Consider the following 13,575-nt stretch of genomic DNA (forward strand, 5'->3'; position numbering starts at 1 on the left):
AAAAGCCTGCTCTATGTTCATGTCTTCATCCACACCTCTAATAAACACAAGAAGTTGAGAGGTGGAACAGCTGTCAAACGATTCATCAATTGCAATTGAAAAATTGCGAAACTTGCTTGCATTTTTCTTTATTTGGGTCACAATGTTTTCACCAATGTCTGCAACACGGTGGACAACGGTAGTTGCACCCAAAGCTACATTTTCAAATTGGTTTGAATTTTCTGGACAAAGTTCCTCAGCCACCTGAAACAAACATTTTGTTTTCCGTGGACAAAAAAATATCCGCGGGCCGAATGAGAGGACCTCGCGGGCTCGCGGACCGTAGTTTAGAGACCCCCCCCCCCCCCCTATGGTCTACGAAGTGAGTCGTGTATTTTATTGAGATTTATTATTATTTTTTTTTTTTTTTATTTTTTTTTTTTTTTTTTTTTTATTTTTTTATTTTTTTTTTTTTTTTTTTTTTTTTTTGATTAAAGATTTCTTTTCTTTAAAAAGAAAAACAAATCGAGATTTATAGATAACGCAGTGGTTTATTGCCATCATGAACATCTAACAAGCTAGTGAAAAGTAAATAACTTTTGCGTGTCTTTAATATGATTATTATGCGACTGTAAAGCTTTTCATTTCGGTTAAATATTGTTTTTAATATTTATTATTTACATGTAAGATTTCCATTAACAGTACAAAAACATAAATTTGTATTAAGATATAATAAATTGTTTTTGTTAGTTTACTTTTTAAATTTATTAATATTGTTAGCTGTGTAAATTATCTTGCGTTGTCTCCCTTGTATTATTACTTAGAACAGAAAAAAAGAAATAATTGTTAAATACTAAATATAACTGATAAAAATGTTTTTCTTGTAACTTACTCTATAATAGCTATGTATTCTACTGTTAATGACTTTTCACAACAAAACCGTTTCTCATACTTATATGGAACATAGCGTTACATGGAACTTGGTTGATTTAAATATCAATACATTAAGTTATATGGGACGGAATGGCCTAGCGGTAGAGAGCTGGACTAAGTCTCGAGTTCGAATCCGGGTCAAAGTCAGTAGACCGTCCCTGAGTCCACCCAACTCTGATGGGTACCTAACTCAGGTTAGGGAAAGTAAAGGCGGCTGGGCATAGTGCTGACTCTTCATATGCCGAGGTCACAGAAACAAGTGAACTCTACTTCACTTGCCCCGTAGACCGTCAGGTTTGAAAGGGAAACTTTACTTTTTTTACATAAAGTTAGAGACTATATTAATATTATGTGTTTCTTTATTTTAAGCATGTAGATGGCGAGTAAGAATCCTTCTCCACCTTCTACTAACATCTCGAGATTTTTTATCCCACAATTGATCAATAAAAGCTACGTTTTCTTTTTGTTTTGTTGCCCCTACCTAACGAGCCTTATCTGTCGAAGATCCGAACTCGGGGGTTTTGGGTTAGCAGTCAGAAGCTCTCTTTCCCGACCATGTCATTCCCAAGTCATTCCCTGACATATGTCTAAAATGGATTAAAATGTCAGACTCCTTACAGATATTAAAAAAAAAATTAGACCAAGACAGGTGTCTAAAATTATTAGACAAAAAAAACCAACAAAACATTGAGCTAGGACTGGGGAGTTTCCAGTTACTTAAATAAACAGACGGGGGTAAATTCACTACCTACATCCCAATGTAAGGGGGCTAACCAGGCCGCTAGAGCATAACAAAGGTAGAAATGGGGTATAGAAAATTAATGAAGCGTTACCCATTGCATGGGATGTGTGACATCCGAGTGTCCTGTTGCGACACTTTGAATAGCTGGGAGAAATTCTCACAGTATTGGGTTGTGGGCCTTTACTTCTACAGTTAGTTGTTATCCATTCTATCAAACATATGTGGGCAGATGCAGTTTGTTGCGCATTAGAAGTTAGTTTTAATTTTGTCACATTTTGTATAGATACCTCAATTATCCTGTAAATAGCATACGTTTAATTTACATAATGGAAAATCGTTACTGCGGTGTTATTTTTCAAATATGTAAAAAGCAAACACATTAGTAATTGCAATTTTACGGCGTGGCCTAGCAGTAGTGAGCTGGACTGTTCGAGCTCGAATCCGGGTTCAAATCAGTAGAATGTCCCTGAGTCAATCCAGGTCTAAAGGGTACCTAACTCACGTTAGAGAAAACAAAGGCAGTGGGGCCTAGTGCTCACCACACTATCCCTTCACATGCCAAGGTCTTTCAAATAGATGAACTCTATTTTGTCTGCCCCATATGCCTTGGGCACGAACGGGAATTGATTTTATATATATATATATATATATATATATATATATATATATATATATTTATTTATTTATTTATTTATTTATATATAGGCTTATATTTGTATACCTATCCATAAAAGTTTGAGAACCACCAAATGTTGACGGGGTGTCCTCCACCTTGTTTCACCGTATGGAGCACATACTCCTGAAACTTGGTCTAGCATGACTAAAGATATCACATGACATAAAGGGGGGGGGGGGTACCCGGGTTAAGGAGCCTGATCTCTTTCAAGAGTTGACATATCACGTGATTTTGTTATACATCAGTAGGGTCGTCATTACAACCTCCCACGACCCCCTCTAGTATTCAAATTTTTGCTAACTCTATTACTGTAAACAGTTTAGGAATTTCTGAGTTACCGTTCTTGGACTACGGTTCTTTCGATACAGTAATATTCAGCAGTGCAGTGGGAAAGGAGAATCAGTTGCAGAGTGGAATCAAAAAGTTGTATAGGAAGTCGACACAACCCCGTTGAGTCTATATTTAGAGATGAATAAACGTAACAACTTCGTGCTAAAGAATGGAGACGCGGTGTGGGAATTAAAGAGTTAGCGATGTCAGGTTATCTGATGCAAGCAGTAAGATCTCAAAGAAAAAAAAATTCTTGTTAATGATTTTTTTGGCGCTCAATATTACAAAAGACACTACTAAAGCAGTACATGATTTACTAACTATGTATTCCTGTATTCAGTGTTACTGCCTAAAACAACATTTACACTTCACTAAGATTTGTTTTGTTACCATTTTTGACCTAGCGACCCATATAGCCTATGAAGAAGAATTCACCTATTTCTGTGACCCCGGCATATAAAAGGATAATGTCGTTAGTTCCATGCCCACATGCTTTCATATACCCTAATATGAGTCAGGTGCCCATCGGAGCTTTGTGGACTTGGAAATGTCCTGCGGAAGCTATTCCGAATTCCGAACTCGATATTTTCAGGTTAGAAGTCAGATTTTTATACCTGCAAAGGTTGTGCTCAAGGATGTTGTTTTTTTTTTTGTTATCTCAGTTATAACACGGCTCATGGGTGTAAAATCATTTATTCAACACAAAACAATACTTAAAATGTGAATATAAATAATTTTGAAAGAACAAATATCTATTTCTGAATACAGAAGAATATAGTCGATCAATATAATAAGCAAAAGTAAAAGTTAACAAAAAATGTTTAGTAGCTAATTGTTGACTGAATTTATCTACATTTACAGATATTTACAAAGGATGGTTGTGTTATATAAGTTTAAATATAATATGCACACTTTATTTTACTCTCACTAAATAATTTTAAAAGCAACAAACACGCGTGAAAATAAATAGCGTTTACTTTGGGATAATTTTCCAAAAAAAAATATGTGATTGGGATACTTATTGAACGGTGTGATTGTAACTCATATTCCCTATCGAACTATGTGAGTGTGTCTCTGATTTTAAAAACGATTTCCTATGGAACTGTGTAATTATAGCGAAGATTGAATACAGAACTCAGTAATTGTAATTGCAGCTTATATTCCCCATTAAACTAATTGTAGCATTGGTTTTCTATCGACTTGTGTAATTATAGCGAAAATTGCCTCTTTAATGATGTAATTCTACCGAAAATTGCCTGTTTAATGATGTAGTTCTACCGGATATTGCCTGTTTAATGATATAATTCTACCGAAAATTGAACGATGTAATTATAGCGAAGATTGTCTTTTGAACTGTGTAATTGTAGCGAAGATTGCTTATTGAACTGTGTAATTGTAGCGACTATTGCCTATTAAACGATGTAATTATAGCGAAGATTGCCTGTTTAATTGTCTAATTGTAGCGAATATTTCCTATTAAACGATGTAATTATAGCGAAGATTGCCTATTGAACTCTCTAGCTGTAACTGTGATTCCCATATCGAACAGTGATTAACATCTAGTAATAACTACTGGACCGTACTGCTCTGAAACTCTGTAGCCCATTGATCAGCCCATCGGTTGTAATCAACCAACGGAGCTATCTGATGCTTAGCTTCATGCTTGACCCGTGGGGACAGTGCGTGCTCCCACTGGGGTCGGATCGTGTCCAGAAGGTCCATGGCCGTCTCCATCCGCTGGCTCAGCACTCGCCTTCTCTCGTGCGGCAGCGGCAGAACGGATGTTGCCGCCATGGAATGGCGTCTAAGACCTGGGTCGTCCAGGTCATCTATGTCGAGATTTCGAACCGCGTTGTCTTTTTCTTTCTCGGCGTTGGACGAAAAACTAAGAGACAGCCGTCTTAGGTTTTCTAGACAGGTCTGAGTGTCGTGTTTAGGAGCTGGTGAGTTTTTGTTTAAGATGTTTTTCTCTATTACTTTACTTTCAAATAAATCTGGTTCTTTTTGTTTAATCTGTGATTCGAAATTCGAACCTGTTGCTAAATTTGAAACCAAATGCGGCTTTGAGTTTAGATGATTAACATTTTTATCATCGGAATGGTTGTGTTGGTCTATGTCTGAAGATAGTTCTAACCCCTGTTCTAATATAGTTATCCCGTATGGGGTTTTGTTTCTTTTCAGCATCCCGTTATACTCCGGGAACTTGCTAGTCAGCTTGTCGGCTATGATGTCCTCGTAGCCTTTCATCAGGGCATACTGGGCCTCGGGTGAGAGGAAGGACGAGAATCTCGGAGTCGTGGGCAGGTCAGCCTCGTCTTCGGCTACAGAACTCATCTGTGGATGTTTGAATGGAATCATTAGAACAGGTATGTGGGCTGATGTAAGGAGTCATTTATACAAATACGTGGTCGTAATTAAGGTGTAATTAATACAGGTATGTGAGCGTAATTAAGGTGTCGTTTATACAGGCATGTGGACGTAATTAAGTGTCATTAATATAGGAATTTGGTCATGTGAAATGTGTCATGAATACATCTATCTGGGTTTATGTAAGGTTTCATTTATACAGGTTTGTGGACAGTGAGGTGTCACTTATACAGGTTTGTGATTATGTAAGGTGTCAGTTATATCGATGTGGGGATATAGTAAGGTGTTATTTATGTGGCTTTATGTAAGGTGTTATTTATGTGGTTTTATGTAAGGTGTCATTACAGGTGTGTGTAGACGATTGTAACATGCACAGCTACGTGTCCAAAGTTATAAGATTTACATTAAACAGGTATCTTGGCATTTATAAGGGGACATTAGGATAGTTACATGCAGGCATTTAAATGGGACATTAATAGATGTGAGCTTATTTTTTTACATTGACTTAAAGCCACCCGCGTCTATGTCAGTCTACAGGAAGTCAAGTGACCCAATGACTCACCGGTCGTATAGTACCTGCACCGACACTAAGCTTCCTGGCGGCCTTGACCTTCAGCAGGTTGCTCACCTTGGCTGTTGCCGCTTGAAAGCTGACCTTGTGAACGGGCACCTCTGAACCGTTCGACAATTTACGCGTCCGTTTACCCGCGTTCCCCTCTTCCAAAACGCCGAGTCTTCTGCTATATGGGGGGTCAAGGTCTATCGATGACCTTTTTGGACCGAGCATCTCTTCAGAGACAGATTTAGACCAGGAGAATGTGACGCCGCGGTTGGTGTTCTGGTGACGCGGTCTCAGGGGCGCGGAGCTCTTCACCGCGGAGTCGCGACGGGAAGTGACGTCATCGACGGTGCCGATCGTGTTGTGTCTTTTCAGTTTTGTTTTAGTAAACGAACGGAATCCTCCTGGTTCCAGAACGTGGTTTGAATCTGAGTTCTTAGAGTCTTGAAACTTAGATTTTAAATCTCCAGGATAAAGTTTTCTGCTGAGCATATTATTATCGTTCAAATCAGCAGAAGGATGTTTTATCGAAGATTTTCTGCTTGTCGAATATGAATCTCTCTTTTTATTGGCTAATGTTTGTTTTAATTTGTCCTCAGAGAGATACGTCACATTAGTATGGTGCTCCGTTGTGGTCATTTTAAATATTGCAGTATTCCGGTAGGTAGCAGTTTGGAGTCATCACATCTAAAACAAAAAGAGAAAAAAAAAAGACAAAATGTAACAGCTTCAAGCCGAGGTAATAAAAAAACATATATTTCTCTTCAATGATATGTATCATAATTGAAGCATTTTTTTTTTGTTTTACTTCGGTCGTTGAATATTAAATGCGGCTAAAGAAGGCGACCCCTCTTTAATATTTGAACCAGTCATTAGTATCAGGTCTAACCAGGATACGCCTATGACGTAGACCAACACCATATTTCCCACCCTCTTTAATATTTGAACCAGCCATTCCAATATTTATCTCCCCTTTCTCGCTCCGCCGTCCATGAAAAGAAATCAACCATGCGTGTTCAAAACAAAAACAACGTTGATTAGTCCTAACAGCAAAGATTGTCACCATCTAAACACAGGCAAAATAATTTAACCAGTGGTATAAAATATTAAAATTCTAATTAGCCCGAGTCGGTAATGACGTGCTAATTACGCTATTTGTCAAAGAGGAAGCAAGGCGTGGCACCAGACAACACGCAATTAAAAAACATGTTTTCGTTTTACTTTCGTTTCCTGTGCGCAATAGATATAGAATCTACGACTGTTTCGTCCGATCCAGTGTTTCTTCCAGACTTTTTTCTCCGGGGGGGCACTTGAAATCTTCGGGGGGGCGGTAAACTTTCTTCGGGGGGGCGGACACTGTTAAAAGTATATATTTTCTATATAAATTATATAAATTTCATTTCGTTCGGGGGGGGCGGTAAAAATTTTTCGGGGGGGCTTCGCCCCCCCCCCGAAGAGATGCCTGGAATAAACTCTGGTCCGATCCCGGCATGTACTTGGTCAATGTATTGTAAACTAGTTGCATTGTGGAGCTAGTGGCATTGTGAATTAAACTGGGTCTAATCTTAGAGGTTGAAACGGGACACGGGGCAGGTGAAGTAGAGTTTTAATTGCTTGTAGCGATTTCGCTATATAGATAAAGCTTTTAGTGCAGGGACTAGCTGCTTCTACTACACTTTTGCTTGGGTATGGTACTTGACGGAGCTGTGTGCTCTTTAGGTACTAACGACTAGCGTCAGGTACAGAGTTTCTTCTAGGCATCTCTTCGGGGGGGCAAAGCCCCCCCCCCCGAAAAATTTTTACCGCCCCCCCCCCCCCCCCCCCCCCCCCCCGAACGAAATGAAATTTATATAATTTATATAGAAAATATATACTTTTAACAGTGTACGCCCCCCCCCCCCGAAGAAAGTTTACCGCCCCCCCCCCCCCCCCCCCGAAGATTTCAAGTGCCCCCCCCCCCCCCCCCCCCGGAGAAAAAAGTCTGGAAGAAACACTGGTCAGGTACTAGTTAGATCCTGGTGGACTCACTGACGTCATACGAAATACACATCTTTGGTGACAGCCAACTTCACACATTGTTACAGAGTTTCTTCCAGGCCATCTCTTCAAGTCCCACCCCCCACCCCCACCCCCTCCACCCCCCGAGAAAAAAGTCTGGGAGAAACATAGTCTCTGGACACCCAAAGAAGACAGATCTAAACATTGCAAGGGCATCAATTTTTTGTAAGTAAAAACTGATTTCAATGCCAATTTGTGTGCCCTATGTTAACAACTAGATTCGTTTCCCTCTAAACTATTGGTTCTTAACCTATTGGATGTACCTAACCCCACCAGTTGTACATTCACTGATCCCTTCTGAACAGCTCTTTCGAAGTAGTTGTACCCTCTACCACTTAACCCACACCGCGTGGCTAATTATCAAATCAACTATCTTTTAATGGCTAATGAGTAAACTACAAGAAACTGTGACTATATCATAGCTTATATTTTACAGTAATAAGACAATATGGACATTGAACCCTGCTCAACAGATTTCATTTAACACTTGACCTAATCCCCCCCCCCCCAATTTTGTATTGTTCGAAATTGTCACGTGGTTGTGGATGCTAGGGTCATTGAAATATTGTATATTATGACGGCGGTGGGCGATTAAAATGAAAATATAACATGACGGATGGCTGAAACGAACAGTCCAAGCTCAAATCCCCGTGCATATTAGGTTCGATAGCTGGAGACAGCAACACATCTAGGAGAAAAAAAAATCAAACAACTGCAGCCTTGCAGTTTGTTTTTGAATGGATAAAGGCTATGGAATCAAATTCAAAAAGAAAAGTCAACGGTTTATTTGGCGCATAACAAGTTGACACGTAATACTTAATTGTGTTTGAGGGTATTCCGTCTAACAGTATCACTAAGAAAAAAGAAGATATGGCGGAAGGTGGATCGTGGACATGTTAAAAATAAACGTTGAATGAAGTTGAGATGAGTCAGATGCGTAGCGAGGGGGGGGGGGGGGTCGGGGGTGCGGACCGCACCGGGTGACACCATTTAGGGGGTGACACCAAGGCAAAAAATAGCAAAATATATAGACAAAAACTTGAGGTGGTGCAAATCGAAAGTTTGAGGGGGGCTGCAAATCGGAAGTTCGTGGGGGTGCAAATAAAAAAGTTTGTCCCCGGGAAGGGTCGCTACGCCTCTGGGGGGGGGGGGGGAGGGGGGTGACACCATTAAGTGCCGCACCAGGTGACACCCGACCTTGATACGCCACTGAGATGAGTGACAATGTCTGTGTTTGTCGTCTTACTTGAAAGACCTTATTAGACTCGCTCGCTATTCTAGCAGTCAATGACATATCTATGAAATGGTAGCAGTTATTTTGTTTGACAATTTAAATACATTTCAGACTTGCAAAATACACTATCTTTATTATTCAAAAATAGGAATATATGCACATTAAAATTAACAACGCAAAATCGTTCAAACAAATAATCTGCTCCGTACCATAAACAGCTGACAGAAATCAGCTGTCTGTTTGGCCTAGCCGGGTCGATCGTAAATCAAAACAAATCTCAGACCTTAATCCCTGACAAGCGTACCTAGTCCACCTAAAGCCGGTACAGCGTTGAGATATTTACAGCCCCAAGGTGTCGCTCTCTGCTTGTTGTCAAAAGTGTCAGATCGATAGAGTTTTGTTGGTGTGAAGTTGGCTGTCACAACAACAAAAAAATGAATGGGCGACACGGGCGGATTTAAATTACGTGGGGCTTATTTCAGGCAAACACCGACAGTGACAACGGTGCTGCTAGTATTTTCTGGAATATTTTTATAAATGTCTCAGCAAATATTTTGCCTTCTAAACTAAGTAATTGCAATCTCACATGTATTTCGCCACTGAATGCTGAATAGAACAATAATAAAAACCATTATAATAACAAGCTTTAAATGTTGAGAAAACAAGCAAGTACAACAACATTGCTGTCTTTAATAAAAGCTTTGATGGTTCATGAGATCTCTTGCATATTTGGAATATTGAAAACGATAATGAATGGGACGGAGTGGTCTAGCGGTAGAGAGCTAGACTGCTAACCCGTTAGTCTCGAGTTCGAATCCGGGTTCAAGTCAGTAGACCGTCCCTGAGTCCCACCCAACTCTGATGGGTACCTAACTCACGTTAGGGAAAGTAAAGGCGGCTGGGCATAGTGCTGACCACACTATCTCTTCATATGCCGAGGTCACAGAAACAAGTGAACTCTACTTCACTTGCCCCATAGACCGTCATGTTTGAAAGGGAAACTTTTTACTTTACTTTAATGAATCACTAAAAGAAAGTAAGATGTCGAAAATTCATTCCTTTTTTCGTTTAATTCATGTATTTTTTCTTGCAATTATTTTGATTTAAAATACAATAAATAAAATTAAAATAAGGGAGCCCATGAATTACGAGGCCCTTATGTTGCAGCCCGCTCAACCTCCTTGTGTGATCCGCCGCCGACAAGCGGTGGGAGGGGACAGTAAAACAAGAAGGGTAAACATAAATGTACAATGGCCTCATTGACACCCAGTTTGTGACATTTATTCCTTTACAAATGGTGTAGTATTTTCATTACTTTCGTTGTTTTGTTGGGTTTTTTTTTTTTTAGTTTTTGTATTCATGTAGACAAGGTCTGGCGTAGAAACGGTTTTAACAATCAGACTTGAATGCCTGTATTGACTGTATTGGCTAATAAAATAATAATCCGCTATTTCAGTGACTTCTTTGTGTAAGCATTATCAGCTGTTGAGAAAACTTGCTTAGCGATCTGTATTTGCCCCAAATTAGGTATGGTACCTAATAAGGCTAAGTACAACAGAGAAATTTTTTTTTTTTAGATGTTTGGTTATGAATTGAAATACCGACATCTTCAGCTTATTGGTGATTCTGATGTTATAATTATAGTGTTAGGGTCAGTGTTTGTATGATGTTAGAGTTCGGTTAAGTTTGGAGTAGATATGATGGGTTAAAGACATGGTAATTTATGGGAGCAAAGTTATGGGAGCAAAGTTATGGGAGGAAAGTTATGGGAGGAAAGTTATGGGAGGAAAGTTATGGGAGGAAAGTTATGGGAGGAAAGTTATGGGAGGAAATAAATAGGAGCAAAGCCGTGTACAAAGCTATTTGTGTACAAATAGTGAGCGAAGAAACCGTGAAATAATAGGAGAAATCGTAGCCATGAAATGGGATCCGATTATACCAGGGGTCTCCAAACTACGGCCCGCGGGCCCGCGATGTCCTCTCATCCGGCCCGCGGAGATCTTTTTGTCCACGGAAAAAACGTTTATTGGTGATGGCTGAGGATCTTTGTCCAGAAAAATCAAAGACATTCCTGGAAGAAACGGCCCTCGAAGTGAAATTTGATAGTTAATGCGGCCCTCGGACTGAAAAGTTTGGAGACCCCTGGATTATACGGAGCAACGGGTAAAAAAAAAAAACAAGCAACGGAATCTGAACGATAAGAGCTCAGCTATTGTATCCAAACAATGGAAGCTACCGACTCGGACCGCGAACGTTTATAGCTGGGTAAATAAAAAGGTTTTAATGGAGAATTCAGTGGCTTATAGTGGCAGAAACTCGTGAAGGAGCTTGGTGCTTGAGTATACATTGTGCTGTAAAAATGTTACCCAAGCATCGAGTGTCACAAATCTTTGAGATAATAATCAATGAATATCAACCAATCGAACTTGGGGTCGTGTATTGTTAATATTAAAATGTATGTTGAATTGTTTTTAAGTTGGTTTTTTTTTTGTTTTTGGTTTTTAATAAGGAGCGATCTTCACATTACAAACAAGTGTCGTTCATCTAGAGCCTTCCAAAGCCACCCCCCCTCCCTCCTCAAGCCCCTTTTGTGTGGTCAATGTAATGAAGTTTTAGACCAAGTTAATGTCTTTACCTACCAAGCATACATAACAAACCGAGTTTGTTTTTAAAGTTAATGTTAAATGTCAATAATAAATTGAAATAAATTTAAACGGTCCATCTATGGGACTGATGAAGTAGAGTTCACTTATTTCTGTGATCTCGGCATTATGAAGAGGTAGTGTGGTCAACACTATGACCAGCCGGCTTTACTTTCCCTAACGTGAATCTGGTACCCTAAGGTGGAATCGTGTATTATCTAAGGACTCACCCGGGATTCGAACTTGAGACTTTCATGTTAGCAGCCGAGCGGTCTATTACCCGACCAGACTGTCCATTCAATATGAAATTACGATTGCCCTCTATACATGTGTAATGGAACAATGTAGATAATATTTATCGTTTCGTTATAATCGATATTTTGTTACATTGAAAAAAGGAGTAAAGTGATACATTCTATATTTTGTCAAAATTCTAAAACTTGAAAAGATTGGATGAATAAATTGACAAATAAGTTGGTGAGTGAGTTGACAATGCTGTGTTATGGAGTTCTTTAAACGTTTCATATAAGGATTGGACTTTGTTTCTAATTAAAAGGCGGCACCAGGTTTTCTCTTTCAGTGTTTCTTCCAGACTTTTTTCTCCGGGGGGGCACTTGAAATCTTCGGGGGGGCGGTAAACTTTCTTCGGGGGGGGCGGACACTGTTAAAAGTATATATTTTCTATATAAATTATATAAATTTCATTTCGTTCGGGGGGGCGGTAAAAATTTTTCGGGGGGGGGCAAAGCCCCCCCGAAGAGATGCCTGGAAGAAACTCTGTTCTCTTTAATGACGAGGAGTCAATGTTATGATATGATGTCGGTGCAGACGACTTTATTGATATTGGAGGAGTGGGGTGTATGGAGGGTTGGGTAAAGGTTATAGTAATGTTTCATACTAAGTTGGGTGACCAGCCATGGTAATAGTAAATAATTTTATATGAGGCTAGGGATATGTCAATACAGCCTACTTTTGTATCCTACATTATGTGCATGATCGATTATAATATAATCTTCACCGAATTAGAATTACATAGAAAATCATATATAATCATATATAATCTAGACTTTAATTTCGCAAGATTTTTTTAAAAGTGATTTTAAAAAGTATATATAAATCTAATAATATTTTTATAAAATAATGTTACAATTTTTTAAATTAAATAATATTTCAAACGTTCGAACGCCTACCTTAGCACAAGGAAAACCCTGGAACAACACACAGAGTGGCAGAGGCTTAAGGTATGCCAGTGTGTGCCAGACAGCCCTAGAGTGGCGCATTAAAATGGATATCTGAGCATTGTTGTTGACACGAGCTCGTAAGGGAATACTTTATTGGAAGGTGGCTATTTATAGCCCCCGCACTACGTCACGTGACAGAGGCTCGCGCACAATGTTTGTCAATAAGACTGGGGGGGGGGGGTGGGGAGGCGCGGAGAGTTTTTAAAGTTGTAGAGTAATGCAGGGGGTTCGCTTTGAATCTTAAGTGTAGGATTAAGATGGGAGAGCAGTGTTTCTTCCAGACTTTTTTCTCCGGGGGGGGGGGGGGGGGGGGGCACTTGAAATTTTCGGGGGGGGGAGGGGGGGTAGACTTTCTGGGGGGGGGGGGCGGACACTGTTAAATGTATATATTTTCAATATAAATTCCATTTCGTTCGGGGGGGGGGGGGGGCGGTAGACTTCCTTAGGGGGGGTTCTGTCCCCCCTCCCTCTCGAAGAGATGTCTGGAAGAAACTCTGCGGGTGAGAAGGGGGGGGGGTGAGACGGGCTTCACTGATACCCCAGCCCTTCTCCCCATTCCCCCCTAATAAAGGCCAATTGCTTAATATATAAATGGTCATTATGGTATATGATGTAAATTGTTCTCAGATCGACTACAATTAATTCTTAATCATTATCTTCACATTAATTCTTAAACATTATCTTCACATTAATTCGTAAATATTATCTTCAAATTAATTCTTAAAAATTATCTTCAAGTATTAAAACAATAGTTCTGATAAACTTTCAATAGATTCGAACCTAGTAAACTTAGTTTTGTAGGCATTACAAATAA

At 39.5% G+C, this 13,575-nt stretch overlaps 1 protein-coding gene across 1 annotated transcript; it reads right to left on the reverse strand.

Annotated features, from left to right (window-relative positions):
• Nucleotides 1-3,508: 3,508 nt before the first annotated feature.
• LOC131942143 (uncharacterized) lies at nucleotides 3,509-12,829 on the reverse strand. The gene is made up of 3 exons (XM_059301865.1): nucleotides 12,711-12,829; nucleotides 5,590-6,273; nucleotides 3,509-4,994 (listed from the first exon to the last, which is right to left on the reverse strand). Exons 2-3 carry the CDS (start codon nucleotides 6,223-6,225, stop codon nucleotides 4,230-4,232), a joined length of 1,401 nt encoding a protein of 466 aa, XP_059157848.1. The 5' UTR covers nucleotides 6,226-6,273; nucleotides 12,711-12,829; the 3' UTR covers nucleotides 3,509-4,229.
• Nucleotides 12,830-13,575: the final 746 nt, after the last annotated feature.

Source organism: Physella acuta, unplaced genomic scaffold (genome assembly GCF_028476545.2).
Source record: "Physella acuta isolate Inbredline_101_S28 unplaced genomic scaffold, ASM2847654v3 ptg000390l, whole genome shotgun sequence".
Classification (NCBI taxonomy): domain Eukaryota; kingdom Metazoa; phylum Mollusca; class Gastropoda; family Physidae; genus Physella; species Physella acuta.